We start from the raw sequence: 24,580 nt of genomic DNA, 5'->3' as shown, positions 1-24,580 counted from the left end.
ATATGTGTAATTGTGGGAGACTATAGAAGGAGAGGAGATACCAGAGAAGGTGCAGAATAATGGGGACAGGGGGTTCAGTGTCCCCGGGGCCTCACTGGTCCATGCTAGAAGCAGCCGCCATCATCACTCAGTCACTTTGATGCCATGAAGGAAAAGTCATTGATGTTTGATGAAAGCTAAACCCTTTTATAGCTGCAGGATTATAACTGAGGAATAGTTACACAGCTGATGAGTTGTTACAGTGTATCAGTGCGTTAATCCTGGACAGAGACTTCAGGTGCTGATGTGTTACAATTTTTCCACTTTGCTGCATTGTAACAAACTATCAGCTGTGTGAAGAAGCTTAGCACATGGTAAGGTTGCTGTGTTGTTGGTCATAGCTATTCCTCCACTGATTGGGCAGTCAGCTGACTCCCTACGGACATTAGCTACGCCCAGTTGTCAATTTATTTGTACATTTTCAGGAGGAGTAAAAGAGGGAAAGCACAATAACAAGAAGTTTCCAGACAGATATGTCAGTAGCCGTGACACTTCCCCCTTAATTTTAGGTTTATGAATGGTGACGCTTCCTTTTAGGGGGGTCTGTGGCGCCTATCATCATGATGGTGGTAAATTATCCTGTCACCTTTAATCATGTCATGTAGTGATGATGATAAACCAGAGGGCACACTCATCCCCTGGGGTCACCATATAAATGATAGTCAGGTTTGGCGCTCGGCGCTGCTCCTCATCACGTTTCCCGTTATTTGTCAGTTTTTATAGTTTGGATCAGGCAGGACTCAAATCACCAAAAAAGGCCACGATCAGGAGATGAGAGGAGCAGCAGCGGCCGGCAGGGTGTGCGTGTCCCGTCGTGTTTATATAGTCAGCCGCAAAAAAAGAGAGAGAGAGGACGCCAGATTACACTGTAACAACATGACTGGACGCTGCTGCAGATGGAATCCCTTGTCCCTTGTGTGCACAGGTCCTTCCAATGTTACTACATCTCATAGGATACACTGGAGACTCTGCACACAGCACACAGGTAGTATATACAGGCAGTGTGATGTTACATCTCATAGGATACACTGGAGACTCAGCACACAGCACACAGCACACAGATAGTATAGACAGGCAGTGTGATGTTACATCTCATAGGATACACTGGAGACTCTGCACACAGCACACAGAGATAGTATAGGCAGGCAGTGTGATGTTACATCTCATAGGATACACTGGAGACTGCACACAGCACACAGATAGTATAGACAGGCAGTGTGATGTCACATCTCATAGGATACACTGGAGACTCTGCACACAGCACACACTGATAGTATAGACAGGCAGTGTGATGTTACATCTCATAGGATACACTGGAGACTCTGCACACAGCACACAGATAGTATAGACAGACAGTGTGATGTTACATCTCATAGGATACACTGGAGACTCAGCACACAGCACACAGATAGTATAGACAGGCAGTGTGATGTTACATCTCATAGGATACACTGGAGACCCTGCACACAGCACACAGGTAGTATATACAGGCAGTGTGATGTCACATCTCATAGGATACACTGGAGACCCTGCACACAGCACACAGATAGTATAGACAGGCAGTGTGATGTTACATCTCATAGTATACACTGGAGACTCAGCACACAGCACACAGATAGTATAGACAGGCAGTGTGATGTTACATCTCATAGGATACACTGGAGACTCTGCACACAGCACACAGATAGTATATACAGGCAGTGTGATGTTACATCTCATAGGATACACTGGAGACTCTGCACACAGCACACAGATAGTATAGACAGGCAATGTGATATTACATCTCATAGGATACACTGGAGACTCTGCACACAGCACACACTGATAGTATAGACAGGCAGTGTGATGTTACATCTCATAGGATACACTGGAGACTCTGCACACAGCACACAGATAGTATAGACAGACAGTGTGATGTTACATCTCATAGGATACACTGGAGACTCTGCACACAGCACACAGATAGTATAGACAGGCAATGTGATGTTACATCTCATAGGATACACTGGAGACCCTGCACACAGCACACAGATAGTATAGACAGGCAGTGTGATGTTACATCTCATAGGATACACTGGAGACTCTGCACACAGCACACACTGATAGTATAGACAGGCAATGTGATGTTACATCTCATAGGATACACTGGAGACTCTGCACACAGCACACACTGATAGTATAGACAGGCAATGTGATGTTACATCTCATAGGAGACACTGGAGACTCTGCACACAGCACACAGATAGTATAGACAGGCAGTGTGATGTTACATCTCATAGGATACACTGGAGGCTCTGCTCACAGCACACCGATAGTATAGACAGGCAGTGTGATGTTACATCTCATAGGATACACTGGAGACCCTGCACACAGCACACACTGATAGTATAGACAGGCAATGTGATGTCACGTCTCATAGGATACACTGGAGGCTCTGCACACAGCACACACAGATAGTATAGACAGGCAGTGTGATGTTACATCTTATAGGATACACTGGAGACCCTGCACACAGCACACACAGATAGTATAGACAGGCAGTGTGATGTTACATCTCATAGGATACACTGGAGACCCTGCACACAGCACACACAGATAGTATAGACAGGCAGTGTGATGTTACATCTCATAGGATACACTGGAGATCCTGCACACAGTACACACAGATAGTATAGACAGGCAGTGTGATGTTACATCTCATAGGGTACACTGGAGGCTCTGCACACAGATAGTATAGACAGGCAATGTGATGTTACATCTCATAGGATACACCGGAGACTCTGCACACAGCACACAGATAGTATATACAGGCAGTATGATGTTACATCTCATAGGATACACTGGAGGCTCTGCACACAGCACACAGATAGTATATACAGGCAGTGTGATGTTACATCTCATAGGATACACTGGAGACTCTGCACACAGCACACACAGATAGTATATACTAGCAGTGTGATGTTACATCTCATAGGATACACTGGAGACTCTGCACACAGCACACAGATAGTATAGACAGGCAGTATGATGTTACATCTCATAGGATACACTGGAGACTCTGCACACAGCACACAGATAGTATAGACAGGCAGTGTGATGTTACATCTCATAGGATACACTGGAGGCTCTGCACACAGCACAGAGATAGTATAGACAGGCAGTGTGATGTTACATCTCATAGGATACACTGGAGACTCTGCACACAGCACACAGATAGTATAGACAGGCAGTGTGATGTTACATCTCATAGGATACACTGGAGACTCTGCACACAGCACACAGATAGTATAGACAGGCAGTGTGATGTTACATCTCATAGGATACACTGGAGACTCTGCACACAGATAGTATAGACAGGCAGTGTGATGTCACATCTCATAGGATACACTGGAGACTCTGCACACAGCACACAGATAGTATAGACAGGCAGTGTGATGTTACATCTCATAGGATACACTGGAGACTCTGCACACAGATAGTATAGACAGGCAGTGTGATGTCACATCTCATAGGATACACTGGAGACTCTGCACACAGCACACACAGATAGTATAGGCAGGCAGTGTGATGTTACATCTCATAGGATACACTGGAGACTCTGCACACAGCACACAGATAGTATAGACAGGCAGTGTGATGTCACATCCCATAGGATACACTGGAGACTCTGCACACAGCACACAGATAGTATAGACAGGCAGTGTGATGTTACATCTCATAGGATACACTGGAGACTCTGCACACAGATAGTATAGACAGGCAGTGTGATGTTACATCTCATAGGATACACTGGAGACTCTGCACACAGATAGTATAGACAGGCAGTGTGATGTTACATCTCATAGGATACACTGGAGACTCTGCACACAGCACACAGATAGTATATACAGGCAGTGTGATGTTACATCTCATAGGATACACTGGAGACTCTGCACACAGCACACAGATAGTATAGACAGGCAGTGTGATGTTACATCTCATAGGATACACTGGAGACTCTGCACACAGCACACAGATAGTATAGACAGGCAGTGTGATGTTACATCTCATAGGATACACTGGAGGCTCTGCACACAGCACACACAGATAGTATAGACAGGCAGTGTGATGTTACATCTCATAGGATACACTGGAGACCCTGCATACAGCACACACAGATAGTATAGACAGGCAGTGTGATGTTACATCTCATAGGATACACTGGAGACCCTGCACACAACACACACAGATAGTATAGACAGGCAGTGTGATGTTACATCTCATAGGATACACTGGAGGCTCTGCACACAGCACACAGATAGTATAGACAGGCAGTGTGATGTTACATCTCATAGGATACACTGGAGACCCTGCACACAGCACACACAGATAGTATAGACAGGCAATGTGATGTTACATCTCATAGGATACACTGGAGGCTCTGCACACAGCACACAGATAGTATAGACAGGCAGTGTGATGTTACATCTCATAGGGTACACTGGAGGCTCTGCACACAGCACACAGATAGTATAGACAGGCAATGTGATGTTACATCTCATAGGATACACTGGAGGCTCTGCACACAGCACACAGATAGTATAGACAGGCAGTGTGATGTTACATCTCATAGGATACACTGGAGGCTCTGCACACAGCACACACAGATAGTATAGACAGGCAGTGTGATGTTACATCTCATAGGATACACTGGAGACTCTGCACACAGCACACAGATAGTATATACAGGCAGTGTGATGTTACATCTCATAGGATACACTGGAGACCCTGCACACAGCACACAGATAGTATAGACAGGCAGTGTGATGTTACATCTCATAGGATACACTGGAGACCCTGCACACAGCACACACAGATAGTATATACAGGCAGTGTGATGTTACATCTCATAGGATACACTGGAGACTCTGCACACAGCACACAGATAGTATAGACAGACAGTGTGATACTACATCTCATAGGATACACTGGAGACCCTGCACACAGATACTGTAGCATCGCACTGCCTGTCTATACTATGTTATACTCTATTCACCTCCAGAGCTGCTGCATTCACCATCTGCTCAGCGTTGACTTCATGAAAAGTTCATAAGATAAATTGAATGTGGCTTTTCCTTTTGTCGGGTGTCTCATTGGCTGCTGGGTGATATTGGGGCGACTGTGGCAGACAAGGTGTTAATGTGAATGAGATGCAGTGATGTTAGCGCAGAATAATTTATAAGGTGCGATGTGCGCAGCCCCCGGATCAAAGCCTCGCACCCGCCGCCACGCAGCTCTGATTATTTAACCCTTTCTAGTCTACAGCGAATTTTTATCAGTCAGGATTAGAACAACATCAACAATAAAGGCCGAGGATAAAAATAGCAGCGGAGTCACGGGTGATGGACAGCTCCGCAGCCGAGCGCCAATCCCATGTACGGGAAAATGAGATGTGATGGCGGGAACAGACACCGGGTGCGGGGCTCAGGGGCTCACCATCCAGGGGTCCTATACTACATCCCACACACAGGCTGTGAGGGGGGGTCCTATATTACATCCCATACACAGATAGAGGGGCAGGGGGTCCTATACTACATCCCATACACAGATAGAGGGGCAGGGGTCCTTTACTACATCCCACACACAGGCTGTGAGGGGGCAGGGGGTCCTATACTACGTCCCATACACAGATAGAGGGCGCAGGGGGTCCTATACTACATACCATACACAGATAGAGGGGGCAGGGGTCCTATACTACATCCCATACACAGGCTGTGAGGGGCAGAGGGTCCTATACTACATCCCATACACAGGCTGCGAGGGGCAGAGGGTCCTATACTACATCCCATACACAGGCTGTGAGGGGCAGGGGTCCTATACTACATCCCATACAAAGATAGAGGGGGCAGGGGGTCCTATACTACATCCCATACACAGGCTGTGAGGGGCAGGTTTGGGGTGTCTATTGTTTTGTGTTGCCGGGTTTGGGGGTCTCTATTGTTGTGTGTTGCCGGGTTTGGGGTCTCTATTGTTTTGTGTTGCCTGGTTTGGGGGTCTCTATTGTTGTGTGTTGCCGGGTTTGGGGTCTCTATTGTTTTGTGTTGCCTGGTTTGGGGGTCTCTATTGTTGTGTGTTGCCGGGTTTGGGGTCTCTATTGTTTTGTGTTGCCTGGTTTGGGGGTCTCTATTGTTGTGTGTTGCCGGGTTTGGGGGTCTCTATTGTTTTGTGTTGCCGGGTTTGGGGTCTCTATTGTTTTGTGTTGCCCGCTTTTGGTCCTCTATTGTTTTTTTATTTTTTAATCAAATTTTTTTTTTTTTTTTACATTTTATACAGAACCACATATTCCCAATTACCTCTCCCACCCTCGGACTTGTCCTCTATTGTTATTTATTGTGTGGTCTGAGAATGACTTTATACTTTTGTCTGGGGTCAGTATGATTTATTTCTAGGCTGGTGGTTGGTGGTCTTATGGTGGTGTCCGCTTGAAGTTGAATATTATAAAAATGTTGTCCACCACAGCCCACACTAGAGAGGCCTCACTAAGCAGAAGCTGACCTTGTTACTCTTAGCAACCAATCGCATTGCAGATTACATTTCTCCAGAGTGGCATGACACATAAGAGCTGTGCTCTGATTGGTTGTTATGGCAGATTTTCCCTTGTGCTCTATAGTGATGGCCTCCATGTCAGTGGTGTCATGAGTCCTGGGAAGGGGAAGAGGAGGGCAGGGTAAAGAGGGTTCAATAATTTTTTTAGGTACAAGAGAGGATTTGTGTAAGTCTATTGTGTGTACTGTTAGTCCTTCCTCACATTCCTCTGTGCTGCTGTGGTAGTTCCAATCTTTTCAGATTCTTGTCTTATTCTTCATATTATTATCCTTTCAGCTGGTGTCCAACATCCTCATCTTCTTGTGCACCAATATTGTTGGTGTTTGCACGCACTATCCAGCAGAGGTGTCCCAGAGACAAGCCTTCCAGGAGACCCGGGAATGTATCCAGGCCCGACTGCACTCCCAGCGAGAGAACCAGCAGCAGGTGAGACCCAGAGACCCCCAGTCTCCAGAGTGCAGCTCAGTAACTCAGGATCAGTGCAGGATAAGTAATGTTATTTATGTACACAGTGACTGCACCAGCAGCAGAATAGTGAGTGCAGCTCTGGGGTATAATACAGGATGTAACTCAGGATCAGTACAGGATAAGTAATGTCATGTATGTACACAGTGACTGCACCAGCAGCAGAATAGTTAGTGCAGCTCTGGGGTATAATACAGGATTTAACTCAGGATCAGTACAGGATAAGTAATGTCATGTATGTACACAGTGACTGCACCAGCAGCAGAATAGTGAGTGCAGCTCTGGGGTATAATACAGGATTTAACTCAGGATCAGTACAGGATAAGTAATGTCATGTATGTACACAGTGACTGCACCAGCAGCAGAATAGTGAGTGCAGCTCTGGGGTATAACACAGGATGTAACTCAGGATCAGTACAGGATAAGTAATGTCATGTATGTACACAGTGACTGCACCAGCAGCAGAATAGTGAGTGCAGCTCTGGGGTATAATACAGGATGTAACTCAGGATCAGTACAGGATAAGTAATGTCATGTACGTACACAGTGACTGCACCAGCAGCAGAATAGTGAGTGCAGCTCTGGGGTATAACACAGTATGTAACTCAGGATCAGTACAGGATAAAGCAATGTCATGTATGTACACAGTGACTCCTCCAGCGGAATAGTGAGTATAATACAGTCATGTATGCAGTGACGTCTTCTGCAGATTTGTATTTTGGTGTTTCATGATTTATTAGACGTCGCTGTTGTCTTTTCTCCACTCACACCCAGATCTGTCCCCTGAAAGGTCCATGCAGCTGTGTGACAGTGATTTGAGTTTCCCCTTATATTAACCCTTTGCTTTGCTGCAGGAGCGGCTGCTGTTGTCTGTTCTGCCGCGTCACGTCGCCATGGAGATGAAGGCTGATATCAACGCCAAGCAGGAAGATATGATGTTTCACAAAATCTACATCCAGAAGCACGACAACGTGAGGTAAGAGGTCACCTGGGAGCGGACATGACGGGATGCAATGGATGGGACCCCCTGGGGTCTGTACTATAATGAGGTTTATACTGAGCGTCTGTAGGATGATGAGGGTTACACTGAGGGTCTAAAGGATGCTGAGGGTTACTTTGAAGGTCTATGGTATGCTGAAAGTTATACTGAGGGTCTGTAGAATGATGAAGGTTACAATGAGAGTCTATAGGATGCTGAGGGTTATACTAAGGGTCTGTGGGATGTTGAAGGTTATACTGAGGGTCTGTAGGATGAAGAGGGTTACACTGAGGGTCTATGGGATGCTGAGGATTGCACTGATGGTCTGAAGGACGATGAGGGTTATGCTGAGGGTCTATGGAGTGATGCGGGTTACCTTGCGGGTCTGTGGGATGATGAGGGTTATACTGAGGGTCAATGGGATGATAAGGGTGATGTTAAGGATCTCCAGGATGATGAGGGTTATACTGAGGGTCTGTAGGATGATTAGGGTTATTCTGAGGGTCTTTAGGATGATGAGGGTTATACTGAGGGTCTGTAGGATGATGAGGGTTATACTGAGGGTCTGTAGGATGATGAGGGTTATACTGAGGGTCTGTAGGATGATGGGGGTTATACTGAGGGTCTGTAGGATGATGAGGATTATACTGAGGATCTGTAGGATGATGGGGGTTATACTGAGGGTCTGTAGGATGATGGGGGTTATACTAAGGGTCTGTAGGATGATGAGGATTATACTGAGGATCTGTAGGATGATAGGGGTTACGCTGCAGTCCACGTGCTGCTTCAACTTGCTCTTCTCCACCTCCCTATGACCCTGCGCTCTCCTGCCTGGTCCCTGGTGCATCATCTAAACCCCCGGAGCCCACCATATCCCCCCCATATACCCCTCCTGTGCTGTACAGGACACTCAGCATCGCTGCCTCGACCACCTCAAGCCGCCTGCTGCCTCACGTATCGCCCTATAATAAGGAATCCCCCAGAGCGCACGTATTGATCTCCTGACAGATGAAGAATCTGCTGACAAATCCCTGACACAATGGGGGTCATTTACTAAGGGCCCGATTTTCCCGACGTGTTACCCGAATATTTCCGATTTGTGCCGATTTCCCCTGAATTGCCCCGGGATTTTGGCGCATGCGAACGGATTGTGACACATCGGCGCTGGCATGCACACGACGGAAATCGGGGGGCGTGGCCGAACGAAAACCCGACGAATTTGGAAAAAACGCCGCATTTAAAACAAAAAAATCTGTCGCGGAGCTTGCACTTACCTTTACTCAGCCCAGCAGAATAGTGAGTGCAGCTCTGGGGTATAATACAGGATGTAACTCAGGATCAGTACAGGATATGTAATGTCATGTATGTACACAGTGACTGCACCAGCAGCAGAATAGTGAGTGCAGCTCTGGGGTATAATACAGGATTTAACTCAGGATCAGTACAGGATAAGTAATGTCATGTATGTACCCAGTGACTGCACCAGCAGCAGAATAGTGAGAGCAGCTCTGGGGTATAATACAGGATGTAACTCAGGATCAGTACAGGATATGTAATGTCATGTATGTACACAGTGACTGCACCAGTAGCAGAATAATGAGTGCAGCTCTGGGGTATAATACAGGATATGGATGGTGTTTGCTGAATCTCTGGAGATTTCTGTGCCTCAGTCTGATCACTCACATCTGGGCTATAACCTGTACACGGAGGATGACCCCTTCTACACGTACAATGAGACCCTCACACGTATGATTCGTATATGGACATGCCTACACCCCTTATCTGCCTGGTCACAGCAGATCAGTGATCTCCATTTTGTAAGGTTTGGTTTGTAGGTTTGACCCCTGACCTTGTGTCCTCAGGTGGCTCCCCCCCCCCTGCTTCAGCTTCCACCTATTTCCCTATAAATAGTCCTGGAGGCTGCGTCCAGCTCTGCTCATTGTACTCGCACAGCAGAGCGTAACATTCTCTCTGGGACTTCTCCGCTCTATTCATTGTGACCTTCCTGCCGTGTCTGCATAAACACCAGCACTTCCTGCATGTGTATCCCCCAACATAGCAGAGCCCCCTGGCCACGGGACCCCCTACACAGCATAGCCCCCTGGACAACAGGACCGCCAACATAGCTTAGCCCCCGGCCACTGGGACCCCCCAACATAGCAGAGCCCCACCGCCCACTGGGACCCCCTACACAGCCACCATAGGTGATCCCCCTGGCCACCAGGACCACCAACAAAGCTGAGCCCCCTGGCCACCGGGACAACCAACAAAGCTGAGCCCCCTGGCCACCGGGAGCCCCAACTTAGCTGAGCCCCTTGACCACCGGAACCCCAACATGGCTAAGCCCCCCGGCCACTGGGACCCCCAACATAGCAGAACCCCACCGCCCATGGGACCCCCTACACAGCCACCATAGGTGATCCCCCTGGCCACTGGAACCCCCAACATGGCTGAGCCCCCCGGCCACTGGGACCCCCCCAACATAGCAGAGCCCAACCACCCACTGAGACCCCCTACACAGCCATCATTGCTTAGCCCCCTGGCCATCGGGACGGCCAATATAGCTGAGACCCCTATCCACTGGGACCACCAACATAGCTGATCCCCCTGGCCACCGGGACCCCCAACAAAGCTGAGCCCCCTGGCCACCGGGAGCCCCAACATAGCTGAGCCGCCTGGCCACCGGGAGCCCCAACATAGCTGAGACCCCTGGCCACCGGGACCCCCAACATAGCTGAGCCCTCCCCCCCCAGCCACCGGGACCTCCAACATAGCAGTGCCCCCACTGGCCATCAGGACCCCCAACATAGCTGAGCCCCTTGGACACCGGGACCCTCAACATAGCTGAGCCCCCTGGACACTGGGACCCACAACATAGCAGAGCCCCCTGGCCACCGGGACCCCCAACATAGCTTTGCCCCCCAGTCTCCGGGACCCAAAACACAGCTGAGCCCCCCACCACTGGGACACAGCAGAACCGGTTACAATGCTACGTTTGCGTTAAATATATCCAGGAAATACTGATACATTGTAACAAACTGCAGCTGCAATCAACAAGAAGAGATGATGAAAAACGGAAAAGTTGCTGAAGGTTCTTTGTCTTGGGATGACAGGACGAGGACGTGGAGTCAGATGTTTCTTTAGAGGATCTTGGCGACTGCGGCGGTGGGAAGATTTATCAAAATGACGCCTGATTGTTCTTAGTTTCCATGGAGACGTGGTGGATGATATTCCAGAGACGGAAATGGTCATGTGACCTCTTAGATTATTACCTGCTGTTACATTATTATGCCCCATTCTTCTGAAATCCCCAAATACACTTACAGGATTTTATATATCGTCCTACTCACCATATACTGAAACCTCACCTTGTAGGGTCAGGACTATAACTCCCATTTTCTTATGTCACTGCAAACTCCCAGCATCCCCTGCCATCCTGTTCCTTTATCTGTCCCTCTTCCTACCTCCTGACCCTCTGCCCTGGTGAGACTCTTCCTCATCATCATTCTGCTGACTCCCTGTGGAGGGCGACAATGGTTGTACGGCCCCAACACATTCAGTGTGACAACAAGGGAAATAGTGAAGCGACCAAACATTTCCCATCCACTAATAACATGTCAGGTACAAGACACTGGAAAATGATATAATACTGATATAGTACAAGAATATAACTACTATAATACTGCCCCCTATGTACAGGAATATAACTACTATAATACTGCCTCCTATGTACAAGAATATAACTACTATAATACTGCCCCCCTATGTACAGGAATATAACTACTATAATACTGCCCCCTATGTACAAGAATATAACTACTATAATACTGCCCCTATGTACAAGAATATAACTACTATAATACTGCCCCCTATGTACAGGAATATAACTACTATAATACTGCCCCTATGTACAGGAATATAACTACTATAATACTGCCCCCCTATGTACAGGAATATAACTACTATGATACTGCCCCCTATGTACAAGAATATAACTACTATAATACTGCCCCTATGTACAAGAATATAACTACTATAATACTGCCCCCTATGTACAGGAATATAACTACTATAATACTGCCCCTATGTACAGGAATATAACTACTATAATACTGCCCCCCTATGTACAGGAATATAACTACTATAATACTGCCCCCTATGTACAAGAATATAACTACTATAATACTGCCCCCTATGTACAGGAATATAACTACTATAATACTGCCCCCTATGTACAAGAATATAACTACTATAATACTGCCCCCTATGTACAAGAATATAACTACTATAATACTGCCCCCTATGTACAGGAATATAACTACTATAATACTGCCCCCTATGTACAAGAATATAACTACTATAATACTGCCCCCTATGTACAAGAATATAACTACTATAATACTGCCCCCTATGTACAAGAATATAACTACTATAATACTGCCCCCTATGTACAAGAGTATAACTACTATAATACTGCCCCTATGTACAAGAATATAACTACTATAATACTGCCCCCTATGTACAAGAATATAACTACTATAATACTGCCCCCTATGTACAAGAATATAACTACTATAATACTGCTCCCTATGTACAAGAATATAACTACTATAATACTGCCCCCCATGTACAAGAATATAACTACTATAATACTGCCCCTATGTACAAGAATATAACTACTATAATACTGCCCCCTATGTACAAGAATATAACTACTATAATACTGCCCCCTATGTACAAGAATATAACTACTATAATACTGCCCCCTATGTACAAGAATATAACTGCTATAATACTGTCCCCTATGTACAAGAATATAACTACTATAATACTGCCCCCTATGTACAAGAATATAACTACTATAATACTGCCCCCTATGTACAGGAATATAACTATTATAATACTGCCCCCTATGTACAAGAATATAACTACTATAATACTGCTCCCTATGTACAGGAATATAACTGTTATAATGCTATGTACATTATTGATAGAAGTGAGACTTTGATTGGCTGGTTTTGATGACATCACAGAGTATGACTGTTTCTCCTCTTCTCTTCCCTGTGATTTCCCAGCATCCTCTTTGCTGACATTGAGGGCTTCACCAGTTTGGCTTCGCAGTGTACGGCGCAGGAGCTGGTCATGACGCTTAATGAACTGTTTGCCCGGTTCGATAAGTTGGCGGCGGTGAGTACATGAGCAGAAGCCATTACTCCCCCCACTTTGGAGGAGCCATCCATGGCGCAGTTAGCTGCCCCTTGGGCGTAGCCATGTTTCTGGGCGGAGTCTATAGAGCTGATCGGTGTCACATGGATTAGTGGAAAAGCTTTCTCTTGTAGGAAAACCATTGTCTGCGGATCAAAATCTTGGGCGACTGCTACTACTGTGTGTCGGGGCTCCCTGAGGCTCGCGCTGATCACGCCCACTGCTGCGTAGAAATGGGGCTGGACATGATCGAGGCGATATCGTGAGTAGATGACCCCCCAATCCCAAGAGAACAGGAAAGAAGGTGCAAGGGTCCTCATACTCCTGTGCCCTTCTGTCTCTCCTCTGCTCTGAGTAATTGCTGTAGTATTCAACCAGAAGCCTCTAACTTTAACTTAGAGCAGAGGGAAGCTATGAGAGACACCTCTCCACGTACAATACCTAAAACTGACTGCAGAGAGCACAGCAGTGTGAGGTCTGATTACACATATCTCCAGGGACAATACATAACACTGGCTGCAGAGAGCACAGAACACAGCAGTGTGAGGTCTGATTACACATCTATCCAGGGACAGTATATAACAATGGCTGCAGAGAGCACAGAGCACAGCAGTGTGAGGTCTGATTACACATCTCTCCAGGGACAATACATAACACTGGCTGCAGAGAGCACAGAGCACAGCAGTGTGAGGTCTGATTACACATCTCTCCACGCACAATACCTAAAACTGGCTGCAGAGAGCACAGCAATGTGAGGTCTGATTACACATATCTCCAGGGACAATACATAACACTGGCTGCAGAGAGCACAGAGCACAGCAGTGTGAGGTCTGATTACACATCTCTCCAGGGACAATACATAACACTGGCTGCAGAGAGCACAGAGCACAGCAGTGTGAGGTCTGATTACACATCTCTCCAGGGACAATACATAACACTTGCTGCAGAGAGCACAGAGCACAGTAGTGTGAGGTCTGATTACACATCTCTCCGGGGACAATACACAACACAGGCTGCAGAGAGCACAGAGCACAGTAGTGTGAGGTCTGATTACACATCTCTCCAGGGACATTACATAACCATGGTTGCAGAGAACACAGAGCACAACAGTGTGAGGTCTGATTACACATCTCTCCGGGGACAATACATAACACTGACTGCAGAAAGCACAGAGCACAGTAGTGTGAGGTCTGATTACACATCTCTCCAGGGACAGTACATAACACTGGCTGCAGAGAGCACAGAGCACAGCAGTGTGAGGTCTGATTACACATATCTCCAGGGACAATACATAACACTGGCTGCAGAGAGCACAGAGCACAGCAGTGTGAGGTCTGATTACACATCTCTCCAGGTACAATACATAACACTGGCTGCAGAGAGCACAGAGCACAGCAGTGTGAGGTCTGATTACACATCTCTCCACGTACAATACCTAAAACTGGCTGCAGAGAGCACAGCAGTGTGAGGTCTGATTACACATATCTCCAGGGACAATACATAACACTTGCTGCAGAGAGCACAGAGCACAGTAGTGTGAGGTCTGATTACACATCTCTCTGGGGACAATACACAACACAGGCTGCAGAGAGCACAGAGCACAGTAGTGTGAGGTCTGATTACACATCTCTCCAGGGACAATACATAACACTGGCTGCAGAGAGCACAGAGCACAGCAGTGTGATGTCTGATTACACATCTCTCCAGGGACAATACAGAACACTTGCTGCAGAGAGCACAGAGCACAGCAGTGTGAGGTCTGATTACACAACTCTCCAGGGACAATACATAACACTGGCTGCAGAGAGCACAGAGCACAGTAGTGTGAGGTCTGATTACACATCTCTCCAGGGACAGTACATAACACTGGCTGCAGAGAGCACAGAGCACAGCAGTGTGATGTCTGATTACACATCTCTCCAGGGACATTACATAACCATGGTTGCAGAGAACACAGAGCACAACAGTGTGAGGTCTGATTACACATCTCTCCGGGGACAATACATAACACTGACTGCAGAAAGCACAGAGCACAGTAGTGTGAGGTCTGATTACACATCTCTCCAGGGACAATACATAACACTGGCTGCAGAGAGCACAGAGCACAGCAGTGTGAGGTCTGATTACACATCTCTCCAGGGACAATACATAACACTGGCTGCAGAGAGCACAGAGCACAGCAGTGTGAGGTCTGATTACACATCTCTCCACGTACAATACCTAAAACTGGCTGCAGAGAGCACAGCAGTGTGAGGTCTGATTACACATATCTCCAGGGACAATACATAACACTTGCTGCAGAGAGCACAGAGCACAGTAGTGTGAGGTCTGATTACACATCTCTCTGGGGACAATACACAACACAGGCTGCAGAGAGCACAGAGCACAGTAGTGTGAGGTCTGATTACACATCTCTCCAGGGACAATACATAACACTGGCTGCAGAGAGCACAGAGCACAGCAGTGTGATGTCTGATTACACATCTCTCCAGGGACAATACAGAACACTTGCTGCAGAGAGCACAGAGCACAGCAGTGTGAGGTCTGATTACACAACTCTCCAGGGACAATACATAACACTGGCTGCAGAGAGCACAGAGCACAGTAGTGTGAGGTCTGATTACACATCTCTCCAGGGACAGTACATAACACTGGCTGCAGAGAGCACAGAGCACAGCAGTGTGATGTCTGATTACACATCTCTCCAGGGACAATACAGAACACTTGCTGTAGAGAGCACAGAGCACAGCAGTGTGAGGTCTGATTACACAACTCTCCAGGGACAATACATAACACTGGCTGCAGAGAGCACAGCAGTCTGAGGTCTGATTACACATCTCTCCAGGGACAATACATAACACTGGCTGCAGAGAGCACAGAGCACAGCAGTGTGAGGTCTGATTACACATCTCTCCAGGGACAATACCTAACACTGGCTGCAGAGAGCACAGAGCACAGCAGTGTGAGGTCTGATTACACATCTCTCCAGGGACAATACCCAACACTGGCTGCAGAGAGCACAGAGCACAGAAGTGTGAGGTCTGATTACACTTCTCTTCCGCACAGAGCACAGCAGTGTGAGGATGTGTTCCCAACCTTATTGAAGTTCCTCTTTTTGTTGTCTTGCATGGGATACTACAGAGATTAATCTATGATGACATTTGATTTTATGACTCTCCACGCGCACAGCTCTGCTACATCTGTACATGTCATACACCGAATGCGTCTGCTGCAGTGCTGGGCACGGGAGACATTTACAGGCGCAGCAGGAACACAATTCGTGCAGGGAGATAAGAGGAGAGTGACGGCCATTGTGTCACCTGACCAGCACCTATGATGTCTCTCGTGGCATCTCTCCTGTCTGTACAGTGACTCTGTGTGTATTGTGTCTCCCCCTGCAGGCTGGTGAGGGAAGTGACAGGTGTCAACGTCAACATGCGAGTAGGAATACACAGCGGCCGGGTGCACTGCGGGGTCCTGGGGCTGCGGAAATGGCAGTTTGATGTGTGGTCTAATGACGTCACACTGGCCAATCACATGGAAGCAGGAGGCAAAGCTGGGTAAGTGTGAAGCATGAGGTTATCATCCCCATCACCCCAGACCCCAGGAGCTCACAATCTAATTTCCCCACCACACAATGGGGCAGATTTACTTACCCGGTCCATTCGCGATCCAGCGGCACATTCTCTGCAGTGGATTCGGCCAGGATTCACTAAGGCAGTTCCTCCGACGTCCACCAGGTGGCGCTGCTGCGCTGAATTTCCCCGGAATGCACCATGCCGGACCGAGTGAAGGCAAGCGCGAGTCCCGCAACACTTTTTTTTTTTTTAAATGCGGCAGTTTTTCCGAATCTGAAGGGTTTTCGTACGACCACGCCCTCCGATTTCCGCCGCGTGCATGCCAGCGCTGATGCGCCACAATCTGATCGCGTGCGCCAAAATCCCGGGGCAATTCAGGGAAAATCGGCGCAAATCAGAAATATTCGGGTAACACGTCGGGAAAACGCGAATCGGGCCCTTAGTAAATGACCCCCAATGTATTTCTCCCATCATCCCTGACCCAGGAGCTCACAATCTAATCTCCTATCACACAAAATGGTACACATTTACTAAGAGCAGTATATTATGTAGAGGAAACAGAACAGGTGCGCTCACCACCAGGTGCTCAATCCAGGAAAGAGTCTTCCACTTTCACAAGCAAATGCAAGTCCAAAAAAAAGGAATTTGATTGGCACTCACCAGCTCTGTTAAAAATAATTCAGCTGCAAAAATGAATAACAATCTTACGCGTTTCAGACACTAAGGTACTTAATCATAGATATCAATATCAATGATTAAGGACCTTAGTGTCTGAAACGCGTAAGATTGTTATTCGTGTGTACTCTGTGCATGGAGTGTACTATGTGCAGTGTGTACTATGTACAGTGTCCTGTGTACTATGTGCAGTGTGTATTATGTGTCCTGTGTACTATGTGCAGTGTGTACTGTGTAGTGTGTACTATGTGCAGGGGGTGTACTGTTTGCAGTGTGCTGTGTACTATGTGCAGTGTGTACTATGTACAGTGTCCTGTGTACTCTGTGCAGTGTGTACTCTGTGCATGGAATGTACTATGTGCAGTGTGTACTATGTACAGTGTCCTGTGTACTATATGCAGTGTGTATTATGTGTCCTGTGTACTATGTGCAGTGTGTACTGTGTAGTGTGTACTATGTGCAGGGGGTGTACTGTTTGCAGTGTCCTGTGTACTATGTGCAGTGTGTACTCTGTGCATGGAGTGTACTATGTGCAGTGTCCTGTGTACTATGTGCATTGTGTACTCTGTGCATGGAGTGTACTATGTGCAGTGTGTACTATGTACAGTGTCCTGTGTACTATGTGCAGTGTGTATTATGTGTCCTGTGTACTATGTGCAGTGTGTACTATTTGTAGGGGGGATGTACTATGTGCAGGGGGTGTACTATTTGCAGTGTCCTGTGTACTATGTGCAGTGTGTACTATGTGCAGTGTGTACTCTGTGCATGAAGTGTACTATGTGCAGTGTCCTGTGTACTATGTGCAGTGTGTACTGTGTAGTGTGTACTATGTGCAGGTGGTGTACTATGTGCAGTGTCCTGTGTATAGTGCAGGAGGATTCCTGGTGCACGTTCTTCATGAATCTGGTGCTCCCTGCACTGCAGCAATTTTTTGGGGGGCCCTTTTACCATGGGGTGGCGACACATTTCTGTCAGACTCTGCATTGAAAAATGTGGATCAGGGTCCGACTGAGCACCGGGCGCCCCTTTATGTGCAGCACGGACACTTTATATACCTGTACAAGGAGTTTACAATGAAAGGAACCTGCAAACTTTCGCCAATGTCCATTTGGTGTCGGGGTGCCCCGGGTGGGGGAGTTGCAGTGAAGTAGTGTTGACCTCCTGACCCTTTTTAACCCTCGCCCTGCTTGTTATTGCCGCCCGTCCGGTTCATTATTGATGTGACTGTTCGATTTTTGGACGTCTGATTGATAGGAGGCGATGAGCGGCAGGAAAAGTCAGCGCGGGGTCAGCGCCATGAATATCAGCCGCGCTGGGTTCTTCATTTACATGTTAATTTCCCCGAAATATAATATTTCAATCAAAAAGTGATTTGGGATAATTTTTGCGCGACTGTGACGGAGGTGGATGGAATAATGTGACAATTAATGTGCAAATAATCGGATCATTATGGGTGTCATGGGTCGGGTCACAGCTCTGCTGGATAATTCCTGATAACAGGGAGGCAGGATAATACTTGGACTGATACATTGTAACAAACTATGAACACTGCTGATGTCTTTAGCTCACAGACGATTGTCTAGACTGACACATTGTAGCAAACCCTCAGCAGCATCAGATGTTAGGTTCCCCTCCTCACGATGACCGTGCTCTTTCCTTTTCAGCCGCATTCACATTACGAAGGCGACTCTGAATTACCTGAACGGAGATTACGAGGTGGAGCCCGGCACCGGGGGAGAGCGCAACCCGTATCTGAAGAAGCACAACATCGAGACCTTCCTGATCGTCCGCTGCAGCCAGAAGAGGGTGAGACCCTGCCCTGTGACTGGGTGATATCCAATATGGCCGCCTGGTCGCTGGACATGCACCTGTATGTGCCCCCCCGCTATGTCTCTCTCATACAGAAGAGCGGCCCCCGTAGCCCCCCAGATCCCTTATCAGGGCAGATCGTACCCTCACGTCACCCCCAGCAATGTGGGGTCTCAGAATTGCACCTGCAGATGGTGAATGTGGGGGGGCTCGGGCTGGAGAGTGTCCCCCACATCATGCTAGAGCCCCCCTATATCACGCTGACTGCAGGGCCCCCCGACCCTTATTGGGGCCCCTTTAAACCCTTGGTTTAGTTTCTCGCTGGATATAATGAAACACAAACATCGTTATTAAATTACAGGATCCGAGTCCTCGGGATTATTAGTTTATAGGGCGAGATCTCTGCCAAGGGAAACATCACCCTCCATGCTCCAGTGCCCCCTCCCCTGTCCCTGTGTGACTCTATGCACTGCAGGGGGACCCCAGTCCTAGCAAGGTATTGGGGTAGCAGAAATGAAGTCTGGAGGGGGGGGGGCAGGGGCTCTAGCACTCTGTATACTGGGGGGCAGGGGCTCCGGCACTCTGTATATGGTGGGCAGGGGCTCTGGCACTCTGTACATGGTGGGCAGGGGCTCTGGCACTCTGTACATGGTGGGCAGGGTCTCTGGCACTCTGTACATGGGGGTCAGGGGCTCTGGACTCTGTACATGGTGGGCAGGGGCTCTGGCACTCTGTACATGGGGTTCAGGGGCTCTGGCACTTTGTACATGGGGTTCAGGGGCTCTGGCACTCTGTACATGGGGGCAGATGCTCTGGCATTCTGTATATGGGGGGCAGGGGCTCTGGCACTCTGTACATGGGGTTCAGGGGCTCTGGCACTCTGTACATTGGGTTCAGGGGCTCTGGCACTCTGTACAAGGGGTTCAGGGGCTCTGGCACTCTGTACACGGGGGGCAGGGGCTCTGGCACTCTGTACATGGTGGGCAGAGGCTCTGGCACTCTGTACATGGGGGGGGGACAGGGGCTCTGGCACTCTGTACATGGTGGGCAGAGGCTCTGGCACTCTGTACATGGGGGGGCAGCAGGGGCTCTGGCACTCTGTACATGGGGGGGGCAGGGGCTCTGGCACTCTGTACATGAAGGCAGGGGCTCTGGCACTCTGAACATGGTGGGCAGGGGCTCTGGCACTCTGTACACGGGGGGCAGAGGCTCTGGCACTCTGTACATGGGGGGCAGAGGCTCTAGCACTCTGTACATGGGGGGGGCAGCAGGGGCTCTGGCACTCTGTACATGGGGGGGGGCAGGGGCTCTGGCACTCTGTACATGAAGGCAGGGGCTCTGGCACTCTGAACATGGTGGGCAGGGGCTCTGGCACTCTGTACACGGGGGGCAGAGGCTCTGGCACTCTGTACATGGGGGGCAGAGGCTCTAGCACTCTGTACATGGGGGAGGGGGCAGGGGCTCTGGCACTCTGTACATGAAGGCAGGGGCTCTGGCACTCTGTACACGGAGGGCAGGGGCTCTGGCACTCTGTACATGGTGGGCAGAGGCTCTGGCACTCTGTACATGGTGGGCAGGGTTTGGGTCTTTATTTACAGCCGTTCATTTCTGTATTGTAGAAGGAAGAGAAGGCGATGATCGCAAAGATGAATCGGCAGAGGACTAACTCTATCGGGCACAACCCGGCGCACTGGGGGGTAGAGCGAAACTTCTACAACCACCTGGGGACCAACCAAGTGTCCAAAGAGATGAAAAGGATGGTACGTGGGGTGTTAGTTCACTGGTCTCTATCTGCACCCCTATACACACCTCCCCAAACCTGTGCACCCCTATACACACCTCCAAGAACCTGTGCACCCCTATACACACCTCCAAGAACCTCTGCCCCCTATACACACCTCCCCAAATCTGTGCACCCCTATATACACCTCCAGGAACCTGTGCATCCCCATACACATCTCCCCAAACCTGTGCACCCCTATACACACCTCCCCAAACCTGTACACCCCTATACACACCTCCAGTAACCTGTGCACCCCCATACACACCTCCCCAAACCTGTGCACCCCTATACACATCTCCAGGAACCTTTGAACCCCTATACACATCTCCAGGAACCTGTGCACCCCCATACACACCTCCCCAAACCTGTGCACCCCTATACACATCTCCAGGAACCTGTGGACCCCTATACACATCTCCAGGAACCTGTGCACCCCTATACACACCTCCCCAAACCTGAGAACCCTATACACACCTCCAGTAACCAGTGCACCCCTATACGTGCCTCCAGGAACCTGTGCACCGCTATACTCACTTCCAGGAGCTTGTGCACCCCTTTACACACCTCCAGGAACCTGTGCACCCCTATAGATTTGTGTCCAAATCATTGACCCCCCCCCCCCCCCTCCCAGTTTTATGGCTTATTCTTCGCTTCTAATTGAGTTTTTTCTTCTGTTTTCCAGGGATTTGAAGATCCAAAAGACAAGTAAGAGCCCCACCCCCTCCTAAACCCTCGATTCCCATATACCGCCATAGTTATCTGTTATCTGCCTCTAGGGCCAACGACTGGAGGAGCCCCCATATCACAGGGGGACCGCCACCAGTCCGACACATTGTAACAAATGATCAGAATATTATAATACCGCCAATCATCATACAACAGCCCCCTCTGCTGTCCAAGAGAGACACTGCTTTTCCTCTGTGCCGTCTGATAGGTAGATGGAGTGAAAGACGACTATCAGGGGCTTGTTTGTAGTCTGTTACCATGGAGACACATAGCAAGATATTAGCTTTATGTATTCTGTCAAGAGACCAGGCTAAAGAGAAGGTGGAGTAATACATGTCCCCACCCCCTTGTCTGTTTACACATTGGGGCAGATTTATCAAGCTGTCTGAAAATCAGAATATTTCTGGTAGCCCATGGCAACCAATCACAGCTCCCCTTTAAAATATTCATGAGCACTGGTAAAATTAAAGTTGAGCTGTGATTGGTTGCCATGGGCAACTAGAAATATTCTGACGTCCAGACAGGTTGATAAATCTGCCCCATTATGTCTGATCTGTAAGGAACATTCAGGAGAACATGAATCCTGAGGATGAAGTGGATGAATTTCTGGGTCGCGCCATCGATGCTCGGAGTATTGACCGCCTGCGCTCAGAACACGTCCGGAAAATACTGCTGACATTCCGGGAACCCGACCTGGAGAAGAAGGTTATTATACACCACCACTAGGGGGAGCTCACTACATACAGATTATACACCACCACTAGGAGGAGATCACTACATACAGATTATACACCACCACTAGGGAGAGCTCACTACATACAGATTACACACCACCACTAGGGGGAGTTCACTACATACAGATTATACACCACCACTAGGGGGAGCTCACTACATACAGATTATACACTACCACTAGGGGGAGATCACTACATATAGATTATACACCACCACTAGGGGGAGATCTCTACATACAGATTATACACCACCACTAAGGGGAGCTCACTACATACAGATTATACACCACCACTAAGGGGAGCTCACTACATACAGATTATACACCACCACTAGGAGGAGATCACTACATACAGATTATACACCACCACTAGGGGGGGCTCACTACATACAGATTATACACCACCACTAGGGGGAGATCACTACATACAGAGTATACATCACCACTAGGAGGAGATCACTACATACAGATTATACACCACCGCTAGGGGGAGATCACTACATACAGATTATACACCACCACTAGGGGGAGCTCACTTCATACACATTATACACCACCACTAGGGGGAGATCACTACATACAGATTATACACCACCACTAGGAGGAGATCACTACATACAGATTATACACCACCACTAGGGGGTGATCACTACATACAGATTATACACCACCACTAGGGGGAGCTCACTACATACAGATTCTACACCACCACTAAGGGGAGATCACTACATACAGATTATACACCACCACTAGGAGGAGCTCACTACATACAGATTATACACCACCACTAGGGGGAGCTCACTACATACAGATTATACACCACCACTAGGGGGAGCTCACTACATACAGATTATACACCACCACTAGGGGGAGCTCACTACATACACATTATACACCACCACTAGGAGGAGATCACTACATACAGATTATACACCACCACTAGGGGAGGGTCACTACATACAGATTATACACCACTACTAGGGGGAGATCACTACATACAGATTATACACCACCACTAGGAGGAGATCACTACATACAGAATATACACCACCACTAGGGGGAGCTCACTACATACAGATTATACACCACCACTAGGGGGAGATCACTACATACAGATTATACACCACCACTAGGGGGAGATCACTACATACAGATTATACACCACCACTAGGGGGACATCACTACATACAGATTATACACCACCACTAGGGGGAGATCACTACATACAGATTATACACCACCACTAGGGGGAGCTCACTACATACAGATTATACACCACCACTAGGAGGAGATCACTACATACAGATTATACACCACCACTAGGGGGAGCTCACTACATACAGATTATACACCACCACTAGGGGGAGATCACTACATACAGATTATACACCACCACTAGGAGGAGATCACTACATACAGATTATACACCACCACTAGGGGGAGATCACTACATACAGATTATACACCACCACTAGGGGGACATCACTACATACAGATTATACACCACCACTAGGGGGAGATCACTACATACAGATTATACACCACCACTAGGGGGAGCTCACTACATACAGATTATACACCACCACTAGGAGGAGATCACTACATACAGATTATACACCACCACTAGGGGGAGCTCACTACATACAGATTATACACCACCACTAGGGGGAGATCACTACATACAGATTATACACCACCACTAGGGGGAGATCACTACATACAGATTATACACCACCTCTAGGGGGAGATCACTACATACAGATTATATACCACCACTAGGAGGAGATCACTACATACATATTATACACCACCACTAGGGGGAGATCACTACATACAGATTATATACCACCACTAGGAAGAGATCACTACATACAGATTATACACCACCACTATGGGGAGATCACTACATACAGATTATACACCACCACTATGGGGAGATCACTACATACAGATTATACACCACCACTAGGAAGAGATCACTACATACAGATTATACACCACCA

General features: G+C 48.0%; 1 protein-coding gene across 5 annotated transcripts in view; it reads left to right on the top strand.

The window, feature by feature from the left end:
- Positions 1–24,580, top strand: part of ADCY5 (adenylate cyclase 5) — a 74,082-nt gene that overhangs the window by 33,244 nt on the left and 16,258 nt on the right. For 3 of the 5 annotated variants that reach the window (XM_072122086.1, XM_072122088.1, XM_072122087.1), the window contains exons 2-10: positions 6,901–7,050; positions 7,944–8,065; positions 13,144–13,255; positions 13,408–13,535; positions 16,675–16,833; positions 19,191–19,332; positions 20,955–21,095; positions 21,801–21,823; positions 22,405–22,549. In XM_072122086.1, coding sequence (XP_071978187.1) covers positions 6,901–7,050; positions 7,944–8,065; positions 13,144–13,255; positions 13,408–13,535; positions 16,675–16,833; positions 19,191–19,332; positions 20,955–21,095; positions 21,801–21,823; positions 22,405–22,549 — 1,122 coding nt within the window. Of the gene's footprint in view, positions 1–5,375; positions 5,494–6,900; positions 7,051–7,943; positions 8,066–13,143; positions 13,256–13,407; positions 13,536–16,674; positions 16,834–19,190; positions 19,333–20,954; positions 21,096–21,800; positions 21,824–22,404; positions 22,550–24,580 lie in introns of those variants that run through there. The other 2 variants (XM_072122091.1, XM_072122090.1) reach the window with 2 other exon arrangements.

This window comes from Engystomops pustulosus, chromosome 8, assembly GCF_040894005.1.
Source record: "Engystomops pustulosus chromosome 8, aEngPut4.maternal, whole genome shotgun sequence".
In the NCBI taxonomy this organism is placed as follows: Eukaryota; Metazoa; Chordata; class Amphibia; order Anura; family Leptodactylidae; genus Engystomops; species Engystomops pustulosus.
This window is presented reverse-complemented; position numbering and strand designations above follow the sequence as displayed.